The 20630-nt window shown below is 40.0% G+C and overlaps 1 protein-coding gene across 7 annotated transcripts in view; it reads right to left on the reverse strand.

Annotated features, from left to right (window-relative positions):
* CAST (calpastatin) overlaps window positions 1-20630 on the reverse strand; it is a 98490-nt gene that overhangs the window by 4999 nt on the left and 72861 nt on the right. For 6 of the 7 annotated variants that reach the window (XM_042448317.1, XM_042448319.1, XM_042448320.1 and 3 more), the window contains 14 exons: window positions 19780-19863; window positions 18639-18686; window positions 17822-17926; window positions 17151-17252; window positions 16043-16144; window positions 14707-14808; window positions 14314-14397; window positions 11636-11683; window positions 9552-9638; window positions 8146-8253; window positions 7502-7603; window positions 5926-6018; window positions 4895-4948; window positions 2879-2971 (listed from right to left, as the gene is read on the reverse strand). In XM_042448317.1, the coding sequence (XP_042304251.1) occupies window positions 2879-2971; window positions 4895-4948; window positions 5926-6018; window positions 7502-7603; window positions 8146-8253; window positions 9552-9638; window positions 11636-11683; window positions 14314-14397; window positions 14707-14808; window positions 16043-16144; window positions 17151-17252; window positions 17822-17926; window positions 18639-18686; window positions 19780-19863 (1212 nt within the window). The remainder of the gene's footprint in view (window positions 1-2878; window positions 2972-4894; window positions 4949-5925; window positions 6019-7501; window positions 7604-8145; window positions 8254-9551; window positions 9639-11635; window positions 11684-14313; window positions 14398-14706; window positions 14809-16042; window positions 16145-17150; window positions 17253-17821; window positions 17927-18638; window positions 18687-19779; window positions 19864-20630) is intronic. The other variant, XM_042448318.1, reaches the window with a different exon arrangement.

Genomic DNA, 20630 nt, shown 5'->3' on the forward strand with positions numbered 1-20630 from the left:
AGTATAGTGTCTAGATCAAGAGAAGTAATAGTGCCACTGTATTCTGCTTTGGTCAGACCCCACCTGGAATATTGTGTCCAGTTCTGGGCACCACAATTCAAAAAGGACGTTGAGAAACTGGAGTGCGTCCAAAGGAGGGTGACTAAAATGGTGATGGGTCTGGAAACCATGTTCTATGAGGAACAACTTAGGGATCTGGGGATGTTTAGCCTGGAGAAAAGAAGGTTAAGAGGTAGTATGATAGCCCTGTTTAAATATTTGAAGGGATGTCATATTGAGGAGGGAGCAAGCTTGTTTTCTGCTGCTCCAGAGAACAGGACCTGGAACAATGGATGCAAGCTGCAGGAAAAGAGATTCCACCTCAACATTAGGAGGAACTTCCTGACAGTAAGGGCTGTTTGACAGTGGAACACACTCCCTTGGAGTGTAGTGGAGTCTCCTTCCTTAGAGGTCTTTAAACAGAGGCTGGATGGCCATTTGTCGGGGATGCTTTGATTGAGATTTCCTGCATGGCAGGGGGGTTGGACTGGATGGCCCTTGTGGTCTCTTCCAACTCTATGATTCTAGGTACAAAGGGATACACACACACACACACACTTGTCCCTCCATATTCGCTAGGGTTAGGGGAACAAGGCCCCCCGTGAATATGGAAAAACCGCAAATAACAAAAACACTGTTTTTACCTGAGAGGACACCTCTCTAGGAATCTCTAGGTCCTCCAGTGCAACTCTGTGGTCAATGTCCAACATACACTGACCATAGAATGGCACTGGAGTAGCTACAATTGGTCTTTCAGTGCAACTTTTAGTTAAAGTTGACCACAGAGTTGCACTGGAGGACCTAGACAGTCCTAGAGAGAACACATTAATGAAATCCGTGAATAATCAAATCCGCAAATATGGAGGGATGACTGTATATATATATCCCAGACAACTGTGGACTGCTCCCCTGTGCATCCAAGAATGACAGTGAGCACCTAATTTACTACAGGCTCAATTTGTAGATGTTTAAATTGAGGTATTTTCTGTTCATCTGAAAAATAGCCTAGTTGAACTAATTTTATAGTGTATTGGAGGGAGAGGTAAATACACACTGCTTTATGCAACAGACATGTTAGCATTCAAGTGATCAAAGAGACAGTTCCAGAAATAGCCCCTTGCTTCAGACAGCTTTATTGTGCAAAAAGGTTTTTTTTAAATGTAAGACAGCTGACTATTAGGACTGCATGCATGAGGTATATGCCAAGAACAATTAAGATCAAAGAAACATGAAAAATAGCTGATCACTGTTCATGTCAAATGAGGAGACAAGCTTCTTTGCCCATAAGTAAACAGAATTCACATTGAAAAGATTAAGACCTGATAAAACAGATTTACAAGTGAGAAAGAAAAGTAGGTAATAGCTGCATGGATGTAGTAATGGGGTATTTATTGCATATTCTCCCTATGTTACACGTGCTTAAGAAATCTAACATGTAAAGTGGGGGGGGGAGCAACTTTCAACTTCCATTTGAATAAACTGAACAGTGTTCTATTTTCACACAAAGGCTTTGAAATAAATTACCCTTTTTCTAAAGTAACTGTTTTGCCTGGTCAACCACATAAATCTATCAATCTTTGGAACTTTTAATTTGTAAAAGAACAAATACTTTTTGGAATCATTAGAACTAGGCCAAGGCTACCAATGGAAGAAACTGTTAAAAAGAGTCCAGAGTTTGTCTCTCGCTAGAAAGAAGGAACTGCTTTGAAATGCAGTGATGTTCATTTAGTATTTTCTGCAGAAGTAGCCAAGCCTCAACCTACCTAAAATGAAAGGGGTAGGCATACAGAATTACACAGTAATGACAAAAACAGGAAAAAACAGTGTACAAGAAGCAGATGGTGCTTTAGAGCAATACACAATTAGTAAGAACTGGGTATGTTTCACTCACAAAGACAAGTAGTAACATTAAATTTGCAGAACATATTTATAAGTCACTGTTCTATTTAAAATATTGAACAGAAAGCAGTAATCATTCAGCTATCTGTTCAAGTATGTCTAGGTCACACTTCACATCTTTCCATCTGTATACTTTTTTCTTATCGGAGTACAATTTCCATATTTTTTTGTGTCCAATCTGTGTAGACTGGAGATTACCCATCAAGGTACTGGTGATAATGTTAGCCATAAACAGACTGGGATCTTGAGACCAATGGGCATCTCTATCTCTATATAACTGCCCAAGCATTAAGATCTGCCAGGGGAACACTGATCCTACCAGTAGGAGCAATGCATCGCATCTCACACACACACACACAGTTATAGTTTTTTTTAAAATGAAGCATTAATCCAGGCATAGGTCGTGGGATGGTTCAGCAGTACTACATGTGAAAAGGACTTTGGGATTACTGTTGATTATAAATTGAACATGAACCAGCAGTATAATGGAACAAAGAAAGTGCCTGTTATTTTAGCCTGCCCTAATGGAAGCATAGTTTCCAGGTCATGGGAATTGATTGTCACACTATAATCTGTGCTGGTCAGGCTTCATCTGGATTACTGTTTTCTGTTCTGGGGCCCTCAGTTTAAGAAGGATATAGACAAGTTGGTTCAGAGGACAAGGAAGATGATGAAGTATGGAGAACAGAACATATCAGGAGAAGTTAAACAACCTGGGAATAATCAACTTGGTAAAACAGAAGATTGAGAGGGTGACATGATTGCACTCTCTGTATGTCAAGAGCTCTCACAGGAGGGACCATGCCTGTTCACTGCTGTATGTTCAAGCCCATTTTACAATCTTTATCTACAGTTAGGCTTGCCAGTTAAATTATAACAGCATCACAAAAAACAGAACTTTCATGACTTTAGAAAAAATGACTTTAGAAAGAAACCTCACCTTTGTAGCAGACTGCTGTGAGACAGGTGGTTTCCCACAATTGTCAAAATCTCCTGAAAGAGCATCAATAGCTGCTGAGTCGTCAGATGGTTTCTGCAATAAAAACAATGTTTTAATAATAATAATTTTTATTTATATTTCCTGCTTAACCCAATGATCGTAGCAGGATTATAAAATTAAAAATGCAATACTAATACAAATAGTGACTATAAAATACTGATACTGAATTCCAACATTCTTAAAAGTTCCTTAAAATATCTACTGTAATCATAAAATAATCCTATATATATTTAAAGTAATATCCAAAGTTTTACAGCACATGCAAACTATTCCTTGAAAGGTCAACCTCCCATTTCCAAGTTAAAAACTGGTCTGAGGGCCCAAACAGACGGCCCCTTTGTGGTGGCTTCCTGGCGGCTTGGGGGTGTGTCATTTAGACAGCACATGCCCCTAAGTTGGCAGGAAGCTGCCTTCAAGCTGCCTGCCCATCCATGCAGTGGGCAGCTTTGTCGTGCTTGGATGGTGCGGTGTTCATACGCTGCATGCCAGAGGAGCACCGCCAGCTTTTTGCTGGCTCAAAAAGAAGTGGCTTTCTGCCGCTTCTTTTTGGGCCAGGAAAAAGCTGGATTAGGACCATTTCTTTCGGCCCTGAGTCCAGTTTTAGTCTTAATTACAGTATACTCACTGAAAGCAATGAAACATTTGTGGTAACTAAGATCCTACAGCTAAGCAGAGGTGTCCACATACAACCACCACATACTAGGTGGTCCATATGTCACTACTTAGGGGCCCAGATAATGAAAGGGCTCAAAATTAAGAAAATACAAAACATTAAAATTTAATTTTTACATTATTCTAAGTATGGAGCATCTCTCTGCCCCTGACTCTTGCAGTGACTAAGAATGGTGTTTCTCTTTTGAATGTCTGCCTTGGGTAATAGTCTGGATGAGGGAAAACGAACACAAGCTGATTCCAGAGAAAACAGAGGTACTTTCGATAGGTACCCTAAGTCTGCGGAAGGAGATTTATCCACCAGTCCTGGACGGGGTCACACTTCCCCTAAAGGACGAAGTTCGCAGCTTGGGAATACTGGACTCGTCCCTACAGTTGTCATCTCAAGTGGATGCGATAGCCAGGAGTGCTTGGTATCAAGTCCTGTTTGATACGCCAACTGTGTCCCTACCTGGCCCGAAAAGACCTTGAAGCTGTGATACATGCACTGGTAATCACTTGTCTTGATTTCTGCAATGCATTCTACATGGGGCTACCCTTGTACCAAGTTCGGACGCTTCAGTTAGTCCAAAACATGGCAGCCAGTTGGTCACAGGCTCCTCAAGGACCGACCATATTACACTAGTTTTAAAAGAACTTCACTGGCTACCGATTAGCTTCCGGATGCAACACAAGGTGTTGCTTATTACCTTTAAAGCCCTACATGGCTTGGGCCCGAGGTACTTGCAGGAACGCCTCTCCCTACATAATCCGCCCCGCACTCTCAGAATAACTGGGAAGAATTTGTTAGAAGTACAAACTACCTGATTAGTTTCTACTTCCCAGAGAACTTTCACTGCAGTGGCTCCAAAACTGTGGAACAATCTCCCAGAAGAGATCCGTCTTATTACCTCCTTGGATGCTTTTAAGGGGGCAGTTAAGACAGATCTCTTCTGGCGAGCTTACCCACCTGACCTTGTATAAGAAATATTATCCTTGATTATGATCTATATCTCTATATTAGTTACACTATCGCTTTTTGATAGAATCTGTTTTAATGGATTATTGTTAAATTTTTATTGTATTTTATTACTGTTTTGTATATTTATTATGTTGCAATCCTGCTTAGATCCACCTGGGAGAGGTAGGAAGATATAAATAATAGTAATAGTAGTAATAATAATAATAATAATAATAATAATAATAATAATAATAATAAAATATTAAATTTGTTATACACTTTAGATCACCAATATATCTTAATTCAGCCCTGACTGCATACAATTTAGTGTGATTCCCTCTCACCTTTTTATCCTTAGCTGTCTCATCATCCTTGCTTGTTGGCTTTATTGATTTACCCTTTAACAAAGAAAAGCATAATTTAGTAAATCCATCAACATTCTTCCTTATAACGTAACCAAAAAACACTTAGAACCCTAGGCAATGATAGATTATAAAGCTATTTATACATTCTGTGAAACAAAATGTACAAAGGCATCTACAAAATGTGAAATGCGTTTTTGAGTAATTTGTAAGAATTTATAACTACTGAAACTGTTAAACTTTTACCACGTTCATGGAGCTTACTTGCTGTTGAAAAATTCGAAGTCATTTACACAGCTCTCCCATTGTGAGAGGAAATGGAGCAGGATACTTTAATGATCAAAGTTAATGAACTTTAATTATCAAAGTTGAGACACTATGTCTGCTATAAATCAAGGAAGGCATCATTTGAAAACATTGTAGTGATTCAGTTATTTATATTAATTGTTACTCACTTTGATTATGGAAAAATGTGACCCCCAGTAAATCTATTAATACAAAATTGTTTGATAAGTACAGTGGTACCTTGGTATCCGCAGACTTCCCATCCGTGGATGGCAAGCCTGCATTGTTCCCAATGGCAATACAGTACGTGCATATAGCCGTGCCACCATTGGGGACAATTGGACGGAAGTCCTCTCCTCCCTCCCACTCTGAAGCTTCTGCCCTGGCTTGGCTTCAGGGGTAGAGGCTGGAGCCCCATCAGTCAGAGGGGGCCAGGGCTGGGGCTTGGGGGCCGGAGCCTATAAGCTTTGTCCTAGGTGCTGGGCCTGGGAGGGGGGGCCTCCGGGACTCAGGCCCCAGCCCTGTCCCCCTCTGGCTCTCTAGCCTCTGCCCCCAAAGCCAAGCTGGGACAAATCCTTGGAGGGGCTGCATGGCTGTGCTGTCATTAAGGATAATGGGACTTGAGCATCTGCAGATTTTGGTATCCATGGGGGGGGAAGGCGGGTCTGGAACAGATCGCCCATGGATACCGAGGGACAACTGAATGAGTTCCCAAAGAATCTGTTTACCTTCTCATCAGAGTCCAGAAGATGTCGGTACTCAGGGGGGATGGTATCATCTCTCTCTCCAAGCTTGTCTATATGCTCAGATCTAGCTTTTTCCTAGAAGAGCACCAATAAAACAAACCTCTGTTTTTAATTATCTTGGAAAACTGACTTCACACAAACACAAAAATGGTATTTATGGATGGTGATTAACTGTATATCATCAGGAGACTTTTCTGTAAAATAATAGAAATGCCAAGAAAGGTTCCCAAATGTTAAACAAACAAATAAATATAACAAAACAAAACCCACAAATTAATGTATTATGTATATTTAAACTATTTCCAAAAACAGTTTTCTCTGTTAGAGATTTTTTTTATAAAAACTAACCCCAGATTATCATTTGTCCTTTAGGAATTTTGAAAACCAACCTCTTACAAGAGATCCTTTGTAATGGAACACTTTAAAAACACTTTCAAGAAAACACATTTTCTTTTGTAAACGTTCATTTCTGCTTTCAGCCATTGTTTGGCTCAGTCACCTTCTTAAAGATTACTAACCATTTACATAACACCCGAGTTTACGTTATAAGAAGTGCAATTCTTTGTATGCTGATTTTTAGCTTGGCAGGAATCCAAGCATATTTCAAGCATACAGAAAGGTTATCAACAGTCTGTCACAGCTGTCTATTCAGGGGCTCTCTGTCTCATATCAGCTAGGAGGTATTCAACAGCCAGAGATGGCTCTCAACATAAATTAAGAATATAATGCCTCAAACTATCCCTCAAAGGCACAAGAAAGGTTTTGTTGCTTGATCACAAATTTGGCTTTCTTCCTGCTCATAGGCTGCACCTAGCATCTTTATGAAATACAATGAAAAGAACATAAATGCCTTCGATACATGGATAAACTTGACATTTTTTTTAAAAAAGATGACAATATGTAATAATAACAAAACAAATTGTGTTGAAAAACTAAACTGATTCAATGGAAAAGAAAATGCATTTTGTACAGTTAAAAATGCTGTGAAGATGCCTCTTTTGGGGTGAAGATCTTATACAATTCTGTAAACAAAAGACTCCTATTTTACTTTCAGTGACGCAGATGGCAAGACTTTTCTAACACAGGAACTAATACTGTTCTTTTACTGTAGTTTTCAGAAACGAGTATAGTGGGCCCTTTGTATATGTGGGGGATCTGTTTCAGACCCTCCCCACCCTCCCCCACATATGGGAAAAACCGCAAGACCTCACATCTCGTTGATTTCAATGGCAGCACGCTTCTGTGGGCACATGTGCAATTTTGTCCCCCATGGGCTTGCTGTCCGTGTGAGCTCAAGTCCACATACAGCAAGCCTGCGTATGGGGCGGACGGACTGTACAGTACTGTTTTAGTTGAAAGAGGTATATATGTATGTTAGTAGGAATGTTTTGGTAGCACTTGAATATTTTTTATATTCTTTTTTGTAACTTTACAAATTGTTATTATATGTGTTGTCTTTTATGGGTCTCAATAAGTGTTATAAATAAATATATTTTAAAAAAATGAGTATGTACTCACCACCACAAAGATAGGGCAGTGGTGCAACCACTTTCCTTACCTTTATTTTATCCACAACTGGTTTATTTTCATCTGGATCAGGTTGTCTTTGTCCCAATGAATCTGCAAGAAGATCTGCAGCATCATCAAGTTCTTTCCGATTCTAACAATTTGAAAAAAAGTAAGAACAAAACAGGCTCCATGCTATCTCCAGTACAAATGTCAGGAGGTGAGCAGCCATGCTATATAAAGTTAACTTCAGTGCATTCACAATAACCAGGGATCCCATCACCTGGGATGGAGAGGAGAAAAGAGTAGAAGCAAATCTTAGTTCTGTACCTTCTGCAAGCTGAATTTCCAGCACACCTAAAACTATATTCCCATTGTACAGTTATAAATCAAGCTTGACTAGTGAAAATTATGGTTATGGTTCAGGATTAGGAAAAAGCTGTTAAGATTGCCAACTAGGCAAGTAAACCTTATTTGAAAAACAATGTCTAAAACAAGATAAATGTTGTACTAAAATTATGTACATACTTCTTTAATGCTCTACAGTTTCTTTTGAAGAACTTTTATCCTCCAAAGGTCATAGTCACTAATGTCTAAACAATAAATAAACTAAGGAAAGAGTATAAATACTCTAAATAATCAAAGGAGTGTTTTAAATCACAGGTTTTAATCACAGAAACTGAAGTGATTGCTTACTGGGGTGGTTACTGCTGGTGGAGCTGAGGACTGTACAGCAGAAGCCACAGTAGAAGAGACCATTTCATCGGTGGAGGCAGCGGCAGGTTTGCTGGCACCTTTAGATTTCTACAAAAAAAAGGCAAGTTGTTAATAAAAACATTTCAAACTAAGGGCAGAAGCAGAATGCAGCCAAGGATAATCAGAGGCTCTGCAGGATCCAGCCTGTTTATTCTAGCCAATTTAGATTACAGTCAATTTACTGCAATGTGCCCTGTGACCCATAGTTTCTTCAAATCCATATTCTAATATTCATCATAGTACCTATACCACATTTAGAGAACTGCAATAGCTGGGGTCACTTCCCCTCCTTTTAGGCTTCACCATCCTCTCCATTTCTGATGAGAAGCAAAATCCTGCCAATAGCTGGAATCTAAACTTCCCAAACCTAGTGATTAAAAAGAGACCCCCACCACCATGCTGCTTACCTATTTTCTCAACCCCACTGCTCCTAAACTTTCTATCTGGCCCTGGCCTGAGAAGAGTCTTTCCTGAATTATCTTGGTGGAAATTAAAGTGTGGCTAGGATCCTACTGGTAGTCCCAACTGGAACAGACCTACTGGTAGTAATTAAAGAATGATGACTCAACACTTATCTAAATCATATTGATTGGTGTGGTGGTGGTCTATATTAATGGGAACTACAAACAGGATTTCAGGTCTATGTTTATCATGCAACAATGAAAAGTAGAGAATTGAAAGAATTCAGTTGAGAAGCCTGAGTAGTCTGTTCTGGTAGTAATGACAAGCCAGAAAAGTGCCCTTGAGTTTACAGAGGACAGTTCAATATGACTACAGTGAAAAAAGTACATTCCACATTAGGAATCATGAGAAGGGATTATAAATAAAACTGCCAATTTTGTAATGCTTTTATAGAAATCTATAGTGTTGTCACACTTACAATACTGTGAAGATTTAATTGCTACATTTGAAAAAAGGCTAGCAGGGAGCTGGAAAAGAAATGCTCACAGGGCTGGGGACTCCCTTCTATGAGGAAAGGTTACAGCATATGTGCATTTTATCTAGGAAAAAGACTAGAAGAGAAATAGTGTAAATGAATATAAAATTAATGTCACCAACACCATAACCACTACTAACACCACAGAGGACCATCCATCACATGATCCCAAATTATGTGCCAAAATCGATAATAACAGTGATAAGTATTTTGCTTTAATTATCTTCCTTTCTGGGTTATATTCTTATTAACAAATCAAATTTAGAGTGATTGATCATGTAGATATTCAGTGGGGTTTTTTTTTTTTTTTGCAAACATAACACAGGAAGACATCAGATTTATCACTATGTTTAAACTTAAACTTTTATTTCTGTCTCTCACATTGCCACATACAAGCACACCCACTTACCTCAGGTGCAGCAGCTTTTGACGTTGGTGCTGGTGAAGAGGAAAATCCTTCTGACAAAGCATCAAGGAGTTCACTTTCACTCAGGGGCTTAAAATCAAAATAAGATTATTTTTGTTTCTTAAAGCCACTCAGTAACCAAACCCAATCAATTAGCTCAAGTTAGTTTCAGAATTATGGATACAATATGCCAATTTAGTAAATTCACTCTTCTTATGGGGAAAAACTGCTTAACCAATTATTTGTCTGGAAACCATGCCCTATGAGGAGCAGCTTATGGAGCTGGATATGTTTAGCCTGGGGAAGAGAAAGTTAAAATTAAGGCATGTTTAAATATTTAAAAAGGTGTCATATTGAGGATGGAAGAAACTTGTTTTCTGCTGCTCCAGAGATTAGGACAGAGAGCAACAGATTCAAAACTGCAGGAAAAGAGATTCCACCTAAACATTAGGAAGAACTTCCTGATGGCAAGAACTGTTCGACTGTGGAATACGCTGTCTCAGAGTATGGCGGAGTCTTCTTCTTTGTCAGTTCTTAAACAGAAGCTGGATGGCTATTTATCCAGAGTGTTTTATTTGTGTCTTCCTGCATGGAAAGGGGTTGGACTGGATGGTCCTTGGGGGTCTCTTCAAGCTCTATGATTCATGGTATCTGAAGGGTTGTATTCTCCCACATGAGCCTCCCTGAACTTTGAGATCTTTAAAGGCTGGCCCTTCTTTAGGTCTTGTCACCCTCAGAGAGACTTCCAGTGGGGTTACAAGAGATTACTTTCTCAGTAGTGGCTTTTTTGCTCTGCAAATCAGAAGTGATGTTAGGCTGCATTTTCACACAGCTGTCTTCCTTCCCTGTTGTCCTTCTACTGGCAAGCAAAGATATTTTTTGCAACAAATTGGTTTCTGAGGAGGGAAGATTTTTACAAAGTTGGCCTCCTCCCCATTTATTGATGTATTTTAACCTGCATCTAATTTAATTGTGTTTCAGTATTTGAACATCTTTGTGTTTTAATTTTATTTTTATTCAATCTTCTGCTGAACAGCCTTGTGCCATATTTGGGATAGAAATCCAGTAAGTAAATACTGTGGTGGGTTACAGACCGCCGAAAAGCAGCGGCCTGCACCCGCCCCTTTCCCAGCTGGATCGGGGCCTCAGTGGCCAGAGCGGCAGCCGCTGAGGCCCCGATCTGCCGCTTTCCAGGCTGCAGGGAAGCGCCAAAAGGCCCCTTCCCCGCAGCCTGGAAAGGGGTGTCCTTGGGGCTTCAAGCCCCAAGGACACCCCGCGGTGGCGGGGAGGAGAAAGGGGCCACTTGGCCCCTTTCTCCTCTGTGTCGTTGGGCGCAGCTGTCTGAAGGCTGCGCCCAGCGACGCAAACGGCAAAAGGAGCTCCGTTTCGGAGCTCCTTTTGCGGCTGGGGAAGGGGCGCACTATGCGCCCTGGAGCAGCGTGACGATGTCACATTTGCGCCGCCCAGTGTAGAGGCGGCGCGGTCATGATGTTGTAATGGTGGCGGCCGTGTTGAATGGCCGCCGCCATTTTGTGCGTGCTCCACACGTGCTAGGGTTGGGGGCATCTGGAAAGGACGCCCCTTTCTAACCCCAGCACACGCGGAGCATGCACTTTTAGGCCCGTTTGTAACAGGCCTGTATTTTTTGGCATATAAGACTACTTTTTAACTTAGGAAAATCTTCTCAAAAGTCAGGCGTCGTCTTATACGCTGGGTTTCGTCTTATAGGGTGGGTGCTGAAACGTCCGAGCCAGACAGGAGAATCTGCGGACTTTTTATACAATACAATCCAAGCAGGCTTGGTATACAACAGGTTTTCCTGCGAAGTACCTGCATGTCATAAGCATCTGAATTAAAATTACCATATTGAAATCAAATCTGATGTTTTTTAAATTTTTATTTGGTGTGCGTTGGAAGAGAGGTAGTCTTATATGGCGAGTATATCCCAAACTCTGTATTTTAACTGGAAAAGTTGGGAGTCGTCTTATACGACGGAAAATACGGGTAGCTAATTGTTAAAATGTTATTTGACCAACAGAAACAGTGGAACACACTATTTAAATCTACTTAAGTATTTCTTTACCCACCTTGGGTTTTTCTTCAGGTTTTGGTAAAAGAGGCTTTCCATCTTTATCCTGCAAAATAAATATGGTGTCAGTTAAATAGTAACTATTAGTGGTTAAATTTCATACAAAATTACATTGTGGCAGAGCCATAGAATCCACATTAACCCATCTGGGCACATGCTTTCCAATGTTTTAGGAAGTGGGACATCTGTTAAATAAAATGATCCTTGCAGTTGCCAGGAGTGCTTTTAAGCATCTTCATATTGTCAATAGACTCCAACTCACCTGGCAGAGAAGAAAGTACTAAAAAGCACATTCAAAAGCAGTTAACAGTGAGGAGACAATCTCCACATGCTGTGAAATGGACAACTGTTTATTCAGTATTTTTTTTTCCTGGAGAAGGCCTCTTCTCATTGAGGCCGAAATGCACTGAGCTTTTTTTTTTTTTTTTTTTAAATACAGTTGATCTTCTCAAGAGCATGTGTAACTTGTCTCCTCGCTGTTTCTCCATCTCTTCCTGGACAGAAAGGATATTGCTACACTAATTCATGCTTTTATAATCTCCACGTTTGAGTGTTCTTATAATACACTGCATGTAGAGATTCCATTATAGATGACCTGGAAGAGTACACTGGCTGCAATGATGCTTGCAGGTCCAAGTCATAATTTGGGTTTCAAACCAATTAAAGTCTGAATGGCTTAAAAGCCATATATATGCATCTCTTAAGACTCCCACTTTTTACACCAGATTCCTTAAGTTGTATCCTTAAACAGATGTATTAGTCTTCAATTCCCACCAGGATTGTGTCAGGCTCTGTCACATCAGTTGTATTCCTGAATGTACAATATACTTTATATTGCTTCAAAGCAAAAAACTACCTGGGTGTTTATAACCAATGATGGATGAACTCAATAGATATTGTTTTTAAAATGTTAATATATATATACAATTATCAAAGCTATTTTATTTATTTGTAATATGCTTTGGGCTTATGAAAAAAAGTCTACAAAATGTTAGTAGCCATTCAATTTTACAAATTAGATTTCCAAAGCATGCAGTTTTGTAGTTAAAACAGAATTTCTGATACCAGTCAACAAAGCCTCCAACAGAGAAGTTCATTTTATTAAGTTTTCATATGCCCCCAGCCCCACTTTTCCTCCTTGTTATCTTGTCTAGCAGAATTTTGTTTAGCAGAATCAGCACTGGTATGATGAAGAAAAAGGGATGGAAAACATCCAATTTTCAGTACTATTTTGTAGAAGGATGTCTGCATACTTGTATTGTAAACAATGCAATAAGCCTAAACTGGAAAGCATGGGACTCTGCTCTATCCAATCCAACCCCAGTTGTGTGTGCCTTCCTACAACAAGTAAACAGCAGCTGCTTGTCCACTACTGACTATGTGTGAACAGCAAAGCAGAGAGAAAGATGGGAATAGATAACATGTTACTCCCAGCACATTGAAGAAGCACAGATCTGTAAGACTGGCCACCAAAATGGAAAGCATAAGAAAAGTGGAGGTTCGTGAAACAAAAAGTAATCCCTGAATGTTTTTGGAAGATGTTTTTGAGTGATCTCTAGAACAGGCCTGCAAAATATATGGCCCGGGGGCCGCATGTGGCCCGCCAAAGGATTTTGAATGACCCACAAGGATGTGGAACAACTTCAAGGCTCCTCTGCTGCTCAGCCTCCTACTGAGGAGATGGGCAAACGTTCACCCTGCAAGGCTCCCCCGCTGCTTGGCTTTCTCCTGAGAAGGCCAGGCGGCAGAGGAAGAAGAGGGGCAAATGCTCACCCCTTAAGGCTTCTCTGCCGCTCAGCTTTCTCCTGAGGAGAGGGCCTGGCAGAGGAGGGGGAGGATGGAATTAATATTAATAATGTTTATTATTAATTAATTAATAACAATTAATTAGTAATATTTAATTAAAACTGATTTGCAGCCCAAAGAAGTTCAAACTATTTAATTTTGGTCCCTACCTACTGCCAAGTTGTGCAAGTCTGCTCTAGAAGGTTCAAACTGTTTTGTTTATTTCTTTTTCTTTTTACATGTTCAACTTGTTTCATTTCACACATGCATACTGTTGGTTTTAGATAAAAGGTTTGCTGAAACTTGTTTAATTGCGCTTCTTTTTTGCGATTCAGGAACCCATCCCTATTCTTTCCATGTTATGCCTTTGGTACCAATATTCTGTTGAAGAAGGCAGGCCCAGAAACACACCTGCTTCATGAACCTGTATACCTGCATCAGAAGAACAGAATTCTTTCATGAAAGGCATATGCTCCCTGATTAAATCTGTGATGTGTATGTATGCTGAGCAGATTATTGGAAGAGTAGCAGAACTTTCATTTGGATAGGCTACCAGTAGCCAGAGCCACCCAGATAGTGGAGTGGAAAAGAAATCTGAACAAAGTGAAGTTTTTGAAATCTGTGCAAAGTGTAGTCAGTAAATATGTAGTAAGAATAGAAGAAAACTACATATTTTTTTTCTTAAATATCCAAGGAACAGCCATAAAAATATTGAATCCTAGCATGGGTGTCTGCAATATACATGTATATTGCAATGTGTCTGACATTCCTATTAATTTTTTGATTAATTATTGACCAACAGTAAAAAATTCTGAAGCAGGTTGCCTCAAAAGGGAAAAAACCTTTCAACAACAAGCCATGCAATCAAATGCCAAGCAAAGCAGCAATTACCTTTGCTTCAACAAATCTATATTCAGGAGGGATGGTTTCTTCATCTTCCCCCAGCTTCTCTCGTTCCTCTCGTTTCGTTTTCTCCTGGAGGAATCATAATCAGTGACTTTATGACATCATGCGCTTTCAAGATATATGGCCTTCTATCCCATGAATAACCTGACTTATTCTGTGCTGGAATTTGGTTATCATTTTGGCAGACATCCATAATCCATATTTTGCAAAAAGCAATCATATCTCAAGATTATGTGCCAAAATACCAAAAGTTAGTAATCAATGTCCTACAGTTGGTTCATAGAGATTTTTTGAATCTCAGATTGTAACTAATGCTTAAGTAACTGATGCTTAAGAGTTACGGGCAGCAAGATGGAAGTTAGCTGTTCATTTTCTTACCTTCACTTTATCCACAGCAGGCTTTTTTTCTTTTGGATCAGGTTCTCTTTTTCCTAAACTTCCAGATAAGGCTTCCAGCGCTTCATCGGACACCTGTGCACTCTATATATCACATTACATAGACCAGCTGAGAGTTACTTCAAAACAAGGGCCTGTACCCAACCATGTTAGCAGTTGTACAAGGGATTACATGTCTATACCATCTCTTGCATTTTTGCCTGAGTTATGGCAAAATTAAGCAAAACTACAGTAGTAGGGTTTTTCCCCCATTCTTCTAGTATCACAACAGCTATAGGCCAATATTTGCAAACAGCAAAACAGTTGATCAATATAATTACCAAAAGTAATTACTAAGTATTAATATAAATGTCAGTCTAGAGATCAGTGTAACCTGTAATCACTATCAATAAACAAATGCAGAGATACTCAGGCGGGTCACAGACTGCCCATTTGGGGCGAGCTGTACCCGCCCCTTTCCCCGGTGTATCGGGGCCTCAGGTGCCAGAACGGCAGCCGCTGAGGCCCCGATCCGCCACTTTTCAGGCTGCGGGGAAGCGGCAAAACGCCGCTTCCCCGCAGCCTGAAAAGGGGTGTCCTTGGGGCTTCAAGCCCCAAGGACACCCCGCGGCGGCGGGGAAGAGGAGAAAGGGGCCGCTTGGCCCCTTTCTCCCTTGCTTCGCTGGGCGCAGCCATCTGAAGGCTGCGCCCAGCGAGGCAAAGCGGCGCCGCAAACCAGGAAAAAGCTCCAAAACGGAGCTGCTTCCTGGTCCACGGAAAGGGTGCACTAAGCGCCCTGGCGCGGACCGACGACGTCACGTCCGCGCCACCCCGTATAGAGGCGGCACGGTCATGACGTCGTCATGGCGGCCCCCATGTGGAAGGGGGGCCGCCATTTTGTACGGACTCAGTCCGTACTAGGGTTAGGGGGGTGCGGAAGCACCGCACCTTCCTAACTCTAGTACGGACTGACTTCGTACTTTAATGGCGGTGTGTAACCGTCCTCAGATTTATGAACCAGTTCTCAATCCAGGCCATAGATGTTCTCAGTCTAGTCCAGTGAAAATCAATAGTCTACATACATAACAAGCGTCCCTTAAACTCAGCAGGGTTTAGTCAAGAGAAACTCCTAATCGACTGTACTCACAATACAACCATAGCTGATGAGCAGCAGCAGAGAAAACATGCAATCTAATTATCCCAAATGCCCAGAGAGGAAAAATTTAAGATTCTCTGAAATCCCAACCATTTTATATCAACAGTTCAAGCTGCAACTCAATGGATGCAGCAAATTAAGCATGCTAATTCTTCTGCAAGTTTGGTGTTAACAGTTACTCACTGGAGATGTTGCTGTGGGAGCTGAAGATTGCACAGAAGGAACCATGGCAACAGAGACGACTTCTTCTGTAGAACATTTTTTGGATGCAGCTGTTGAGGGCTTCTGAAATATGATATCAGTAACAAAATCTGATAACCAGATCTCTCATTCTATCACATACTTCATGTGGCTTTAGACACAGATAAAAACAGATTCCTACAAACTGAACATAAGCCCAACTACTTAATTTAGCATACTCTGATCCAAAATGCATTGAAGAAATAATCCAGTTTGAGATCGCTCTAACTGCTCTGGCTCAATGCTAGGGAATTCTGGGAACTACAGTTTTGTAAGACATTTAACCTTCTCTGTCAGAGAGTTCTGGTGCCACAATAAACTACAATTCCCAGGATTTCTTAGCACTGAGCCAGGGCAGTTAAAGTGGTCTCAATATGGACTATTTCTGTAGTGTGTTTTGGATCTCTCTGACATTTCCTCAATTATATTCAAGACAATATATCACATACAGAACTTGGGAATTTAAAACACATAGCTGTCTAGTATACAAAGAAAGCTTGCATTATCTTTGAGAGTAACTTTTCTCTCACTTGCAAGATCCTTTTGCAGAACTTGGGAAAGTTGTTGGGATTTGATTATAACTCCCAGAATCAACCCAGCCAGCATACTGACCAGGGAGATTCTGAAGTTGCAGTCTGAAAGAGTAATATTTCCCAGCTATGCCTCTGGATTGAGAGTGGAGGGTTGGACTACGATTCTGGAGGCCAGGCTTCAATTCCCTACTTGGCTATAGAAGCCCACTGGGTGACCTAGGGCAAGTCACATTCCATCAGCTTCAAAAAGAGACAAAGGCAACCCCCCCCCCCACCAAACAAATCTTGCCAAGAAAAACTTGTGATAGGGTCACCTTAGGGTCCCCATAAGTCAGAAACAACTTCAAGACAACAACAACAACTGACTCTGGGGAGTGATACCAGAATTGGCTCAGCTTCCTTTTCTGCAACTCTGCAGCTCTGAGTCCGCAATGTATTTTCATATCTGTTACAATGAACACAGATGAAACTGTTATCTCTGAAATCTAGACTCAATTTTTGATTAAGAAGCTACTTACTGTAGAAACTCCTGATGGAGCTGAAGGTTGCACTGCAGGAACTGTGGGAGAAGCAACTGGCTCTCCTTTGGGAGCTTTTGGAGGCTCAGCAGCTGCAGGCTTCTGAAAGAAAAATATAGCTAATAATTCTTGATTCTCAAAATGCTTCATTAGTTTGAGCATCTCAAAAAGTTCAAAAAATTGACCTTAAATATAGGGAGCATTTTCACCACATTACCTGTTCCTTGGGAATGTGAGTTGTAGGCCCTTGGAAAGTGAGTTCCAGATCACTTTCTGTCATACTTAAGGCCTCTCCTGCAACTAAAATGGCCCAGAGGGACCCCAGATAGTAGCAAAAATGAACTCAAACACCCATAGAAGCTATTTGGAAGCAAAAAGGTTGACTTCCCCCTAGCCTCCGATAGCTGCATTCCTATATTTAAAGACCAGGTAAAAAACTGTGATGTATCCAACCTTCAAACGGACTCTCTCCACAGTGCTGATATGTCTCTCCACACTTGGTACATCTACACTTACTTAGTAATGAGCACACTGATATACTGGAGAAAACGTGATGGTAGGAAGAGGGAAAATAGCAGTACAATGCTTGAATCTAGCTTCCTTCATCTTTAGTCATTGGATTCTTAAACAATGGATTTTGAGACAGGCCTATTTTTTAAAAAGGAACTTACCACAGATGTATCAGAAGGTTTAGATGGTTTCAACACTTCTGCAGGAGGCACAGGACTAGCAAAATCTTTTGAAAATTCATCCACTAGATCCAATTCACTAATAGGCTGTAGAATAAAGGAGAAACATGAGGTGCAGGTTTATTGGATGAATTTTTAAATTTCCTAACTAGAAGCACTAAAGGAAATGTGGAAATAAAGAAGACAGATGTTGTACAGCTCAGTTTCAACATCCACTGCCTCTGCAATGGTATTGGTTCTAGGTTAGCACTACTCTGGTTATCAGTTTGTGAGAGAGGTAGCTTGAATTGTAGCATCTTTCTGTCCAGAAATTCAAACCATCATCTGTACAAGTTATCCGGCACAACACAAGCTAGGGGTACAAGCCATTTCTTCTAAGTCTGGAGGCACCCAGGCTACCGCTGTGCATATTAATGTGTTTGCAAGAACCATCCCCTTGATTTGATTCTTCTCTATTAGAACTAGAGTGTCCATTAAGGCGAAACAGGGTTAGAATAATATAATTGTACTATATATTGGTTGAAACTTTAAAACACTGAAAGAAAAATGACTGTCTGAATGTCTTTCATTATATATGCTTTCATAGTATATATGCATGCAATGGCACAATGGCAAAACCTAAACAAAAACTGTTTCATTTATAAAGGCAGAAAATTTACCTGTGAATGTTAAGACTAAATGTACCATTCAGTCTGCAGTAAAAGCTATAGACTTAGAAAATAATATGTATGGTTCACTTTGACTATTTTATCTGCCATGCAACAGATGAAAAGTAAGTCAAAGAGATATATTTACTAACCTTAGGCTTTTCTTCAGGTTCTGGCAACAGGGGCTTCCCATCTTTATCCTAAAATAAAATTTAAAAAAATGATTGTTAACTGTACAATTTACAGTGCAATTTTTAAAGATACTCTAAGCTTTTGAGACTACTGAATATATATAATTTTTCTCCAAATAAATACATTCATTCCCCACTGAGGCTGCATCCCTTCCTACAGAAATAATCCAGTTTGACACCATTTTAACTGCCATGGCTGTGCAAGTAGTGAAACTGTTCATTCCATGATGTATCGTGTGGCGCAGTGGTTAAAGGCCTGTACTGCAGCCATTCACTCGAAACCACAAGGTTGCGAGTTCAAGACCAGCAAAAGGGCCCAAGCTCGACTCAGGCTTGCATCCTTCCGAGGTCGCTAAAATGAGTACCCAGACTGTTGGGGGCAAATTAGCTTACTTGCTAATTAGCTTACTTGCTGTTCACCGCTATGATCTTTGGAATAGCGGTATATAAATAAAACAAATTAATTATAATTAACAGTTCAACTCATAGGATCATGGCTATACTATTTCCAAGGATTATTATTTCTGGTTTCATGCCTCCTTGGCCATTTTTTTAAAAAAAAAATACAAGTAGAAGCCAAGATACAGTTCATGTTTATATCTTTTTGCAAGACACAGTCATGACTTTGTCTTTTTAGAAAGAAAAAGACATCTGGTAGAAGGGGGATTCCTATCCATGTTCCCTTCTCTATCATCAACTGAGACAAAATTGTAATGCAATCCCTCCTATCCCATACAGTACCAAAGGTCCTGTGTCTTACTCTTCAGACTATTGCCAGCACAATCACCAAGAAAATAATTTCCTATTTTTGGCTTGCCTGGAATCTCTTCCTAGGAATTTTTAAAACTTCAATGGCTCCAGCTAAGAATAAACACTTAGGAGGCAAGAGCCCTCCTTGCTAAAGTACTGCCAATGTTAAAATCATAAGCTTTTCTATTAATATGATTTCAATACAGCAAAATGTATGAACACAGGAAATGAAGGTAAATGCAGATAAGGCATAAAATGTCCCGGCCAATATAATTTTCTAAAACCTATCCACACCAGCAAAAGAGACAAATTTATAACAAATGTCATGAAAATTGGAGATGAAAAGTATTACCAAAGTTGGTTTGAATCTGTACTCTGGAGGAATTGTATCGTCATCCTCACCAGCTTTTTTCTCTTTTCGTTCTTTGGCCTTTGGCTGAATAAAATAAGAAGAGGAGGAAGAAGAAAAAACACAATGTATGAACACAGGAACTACCCCCTAGATCTAACATCTTTTTTTTTACATGTCTGTATCTCCCTCCCCATTGTTCCTTTATCTCTTCTCCACAATTAGTCATTTTTAAATTCATATCCCTTCTAAATTATGTTTTTTTAATTTAAAAAAAAAGCAAAGCAAAGGACACTTGTGTGTATGACAAATGTAAGAGATATGTCATAGCTGACAACAAAGCTGATCAAAATAAATCCCCCAAATGCTCTAAATGAACACTTTTAATCTCAAAAAATTAGCCAAAGTGCATCTGCCTCAGCTCAATATCACACTACACTGTTGTAGCACTATTACTCCACTTTAACTGCTATGGCTGCCTCCTATGGAATTCTGGGATTTAGAATTCAGGGAGGGGCCTTTTGAATTCTCAACCAGAAAGCTGTTAGGCTTCACTACAACACTACAAACCCCAGAATTCTACAGGAAGCAACCACAACATTCCATGTTCCATATGGAATAGGCATAATTTATTTATTTTATTTTTTATTTATTTACAGTATGTATACCCCGCGCTTTAGCATCTACGGCTTGAAAATATTTTAAAAAAGTATAAATTTCAAATAGCAAACTGATTTTCCATTTTATATAAGAGATACCATTTTGCTCTGCCATTATATATAATGGGACTTAAGCATCCACGGATTTTGTCATCCACGGTGGAACCAAACCCCAGCGGATAACAAGGTCCCACA

Source organism: Sceloporus undulatus, chromosome 2 (genome assembly GCF_019175285.1).
Source record: "Sceloporus undulatus isolate JIND9_A2432 ecotype Alabama chromosome 2, SceUnd_v1.1, whole genome shotgun sequence".
NCBI classification, from domain to species: Eukaryota; Metazoa; Chordata; class Lepidosauria; order Squamata; family Phrynosomatidae; genus Sceloporus; species Sceloporus undulatus.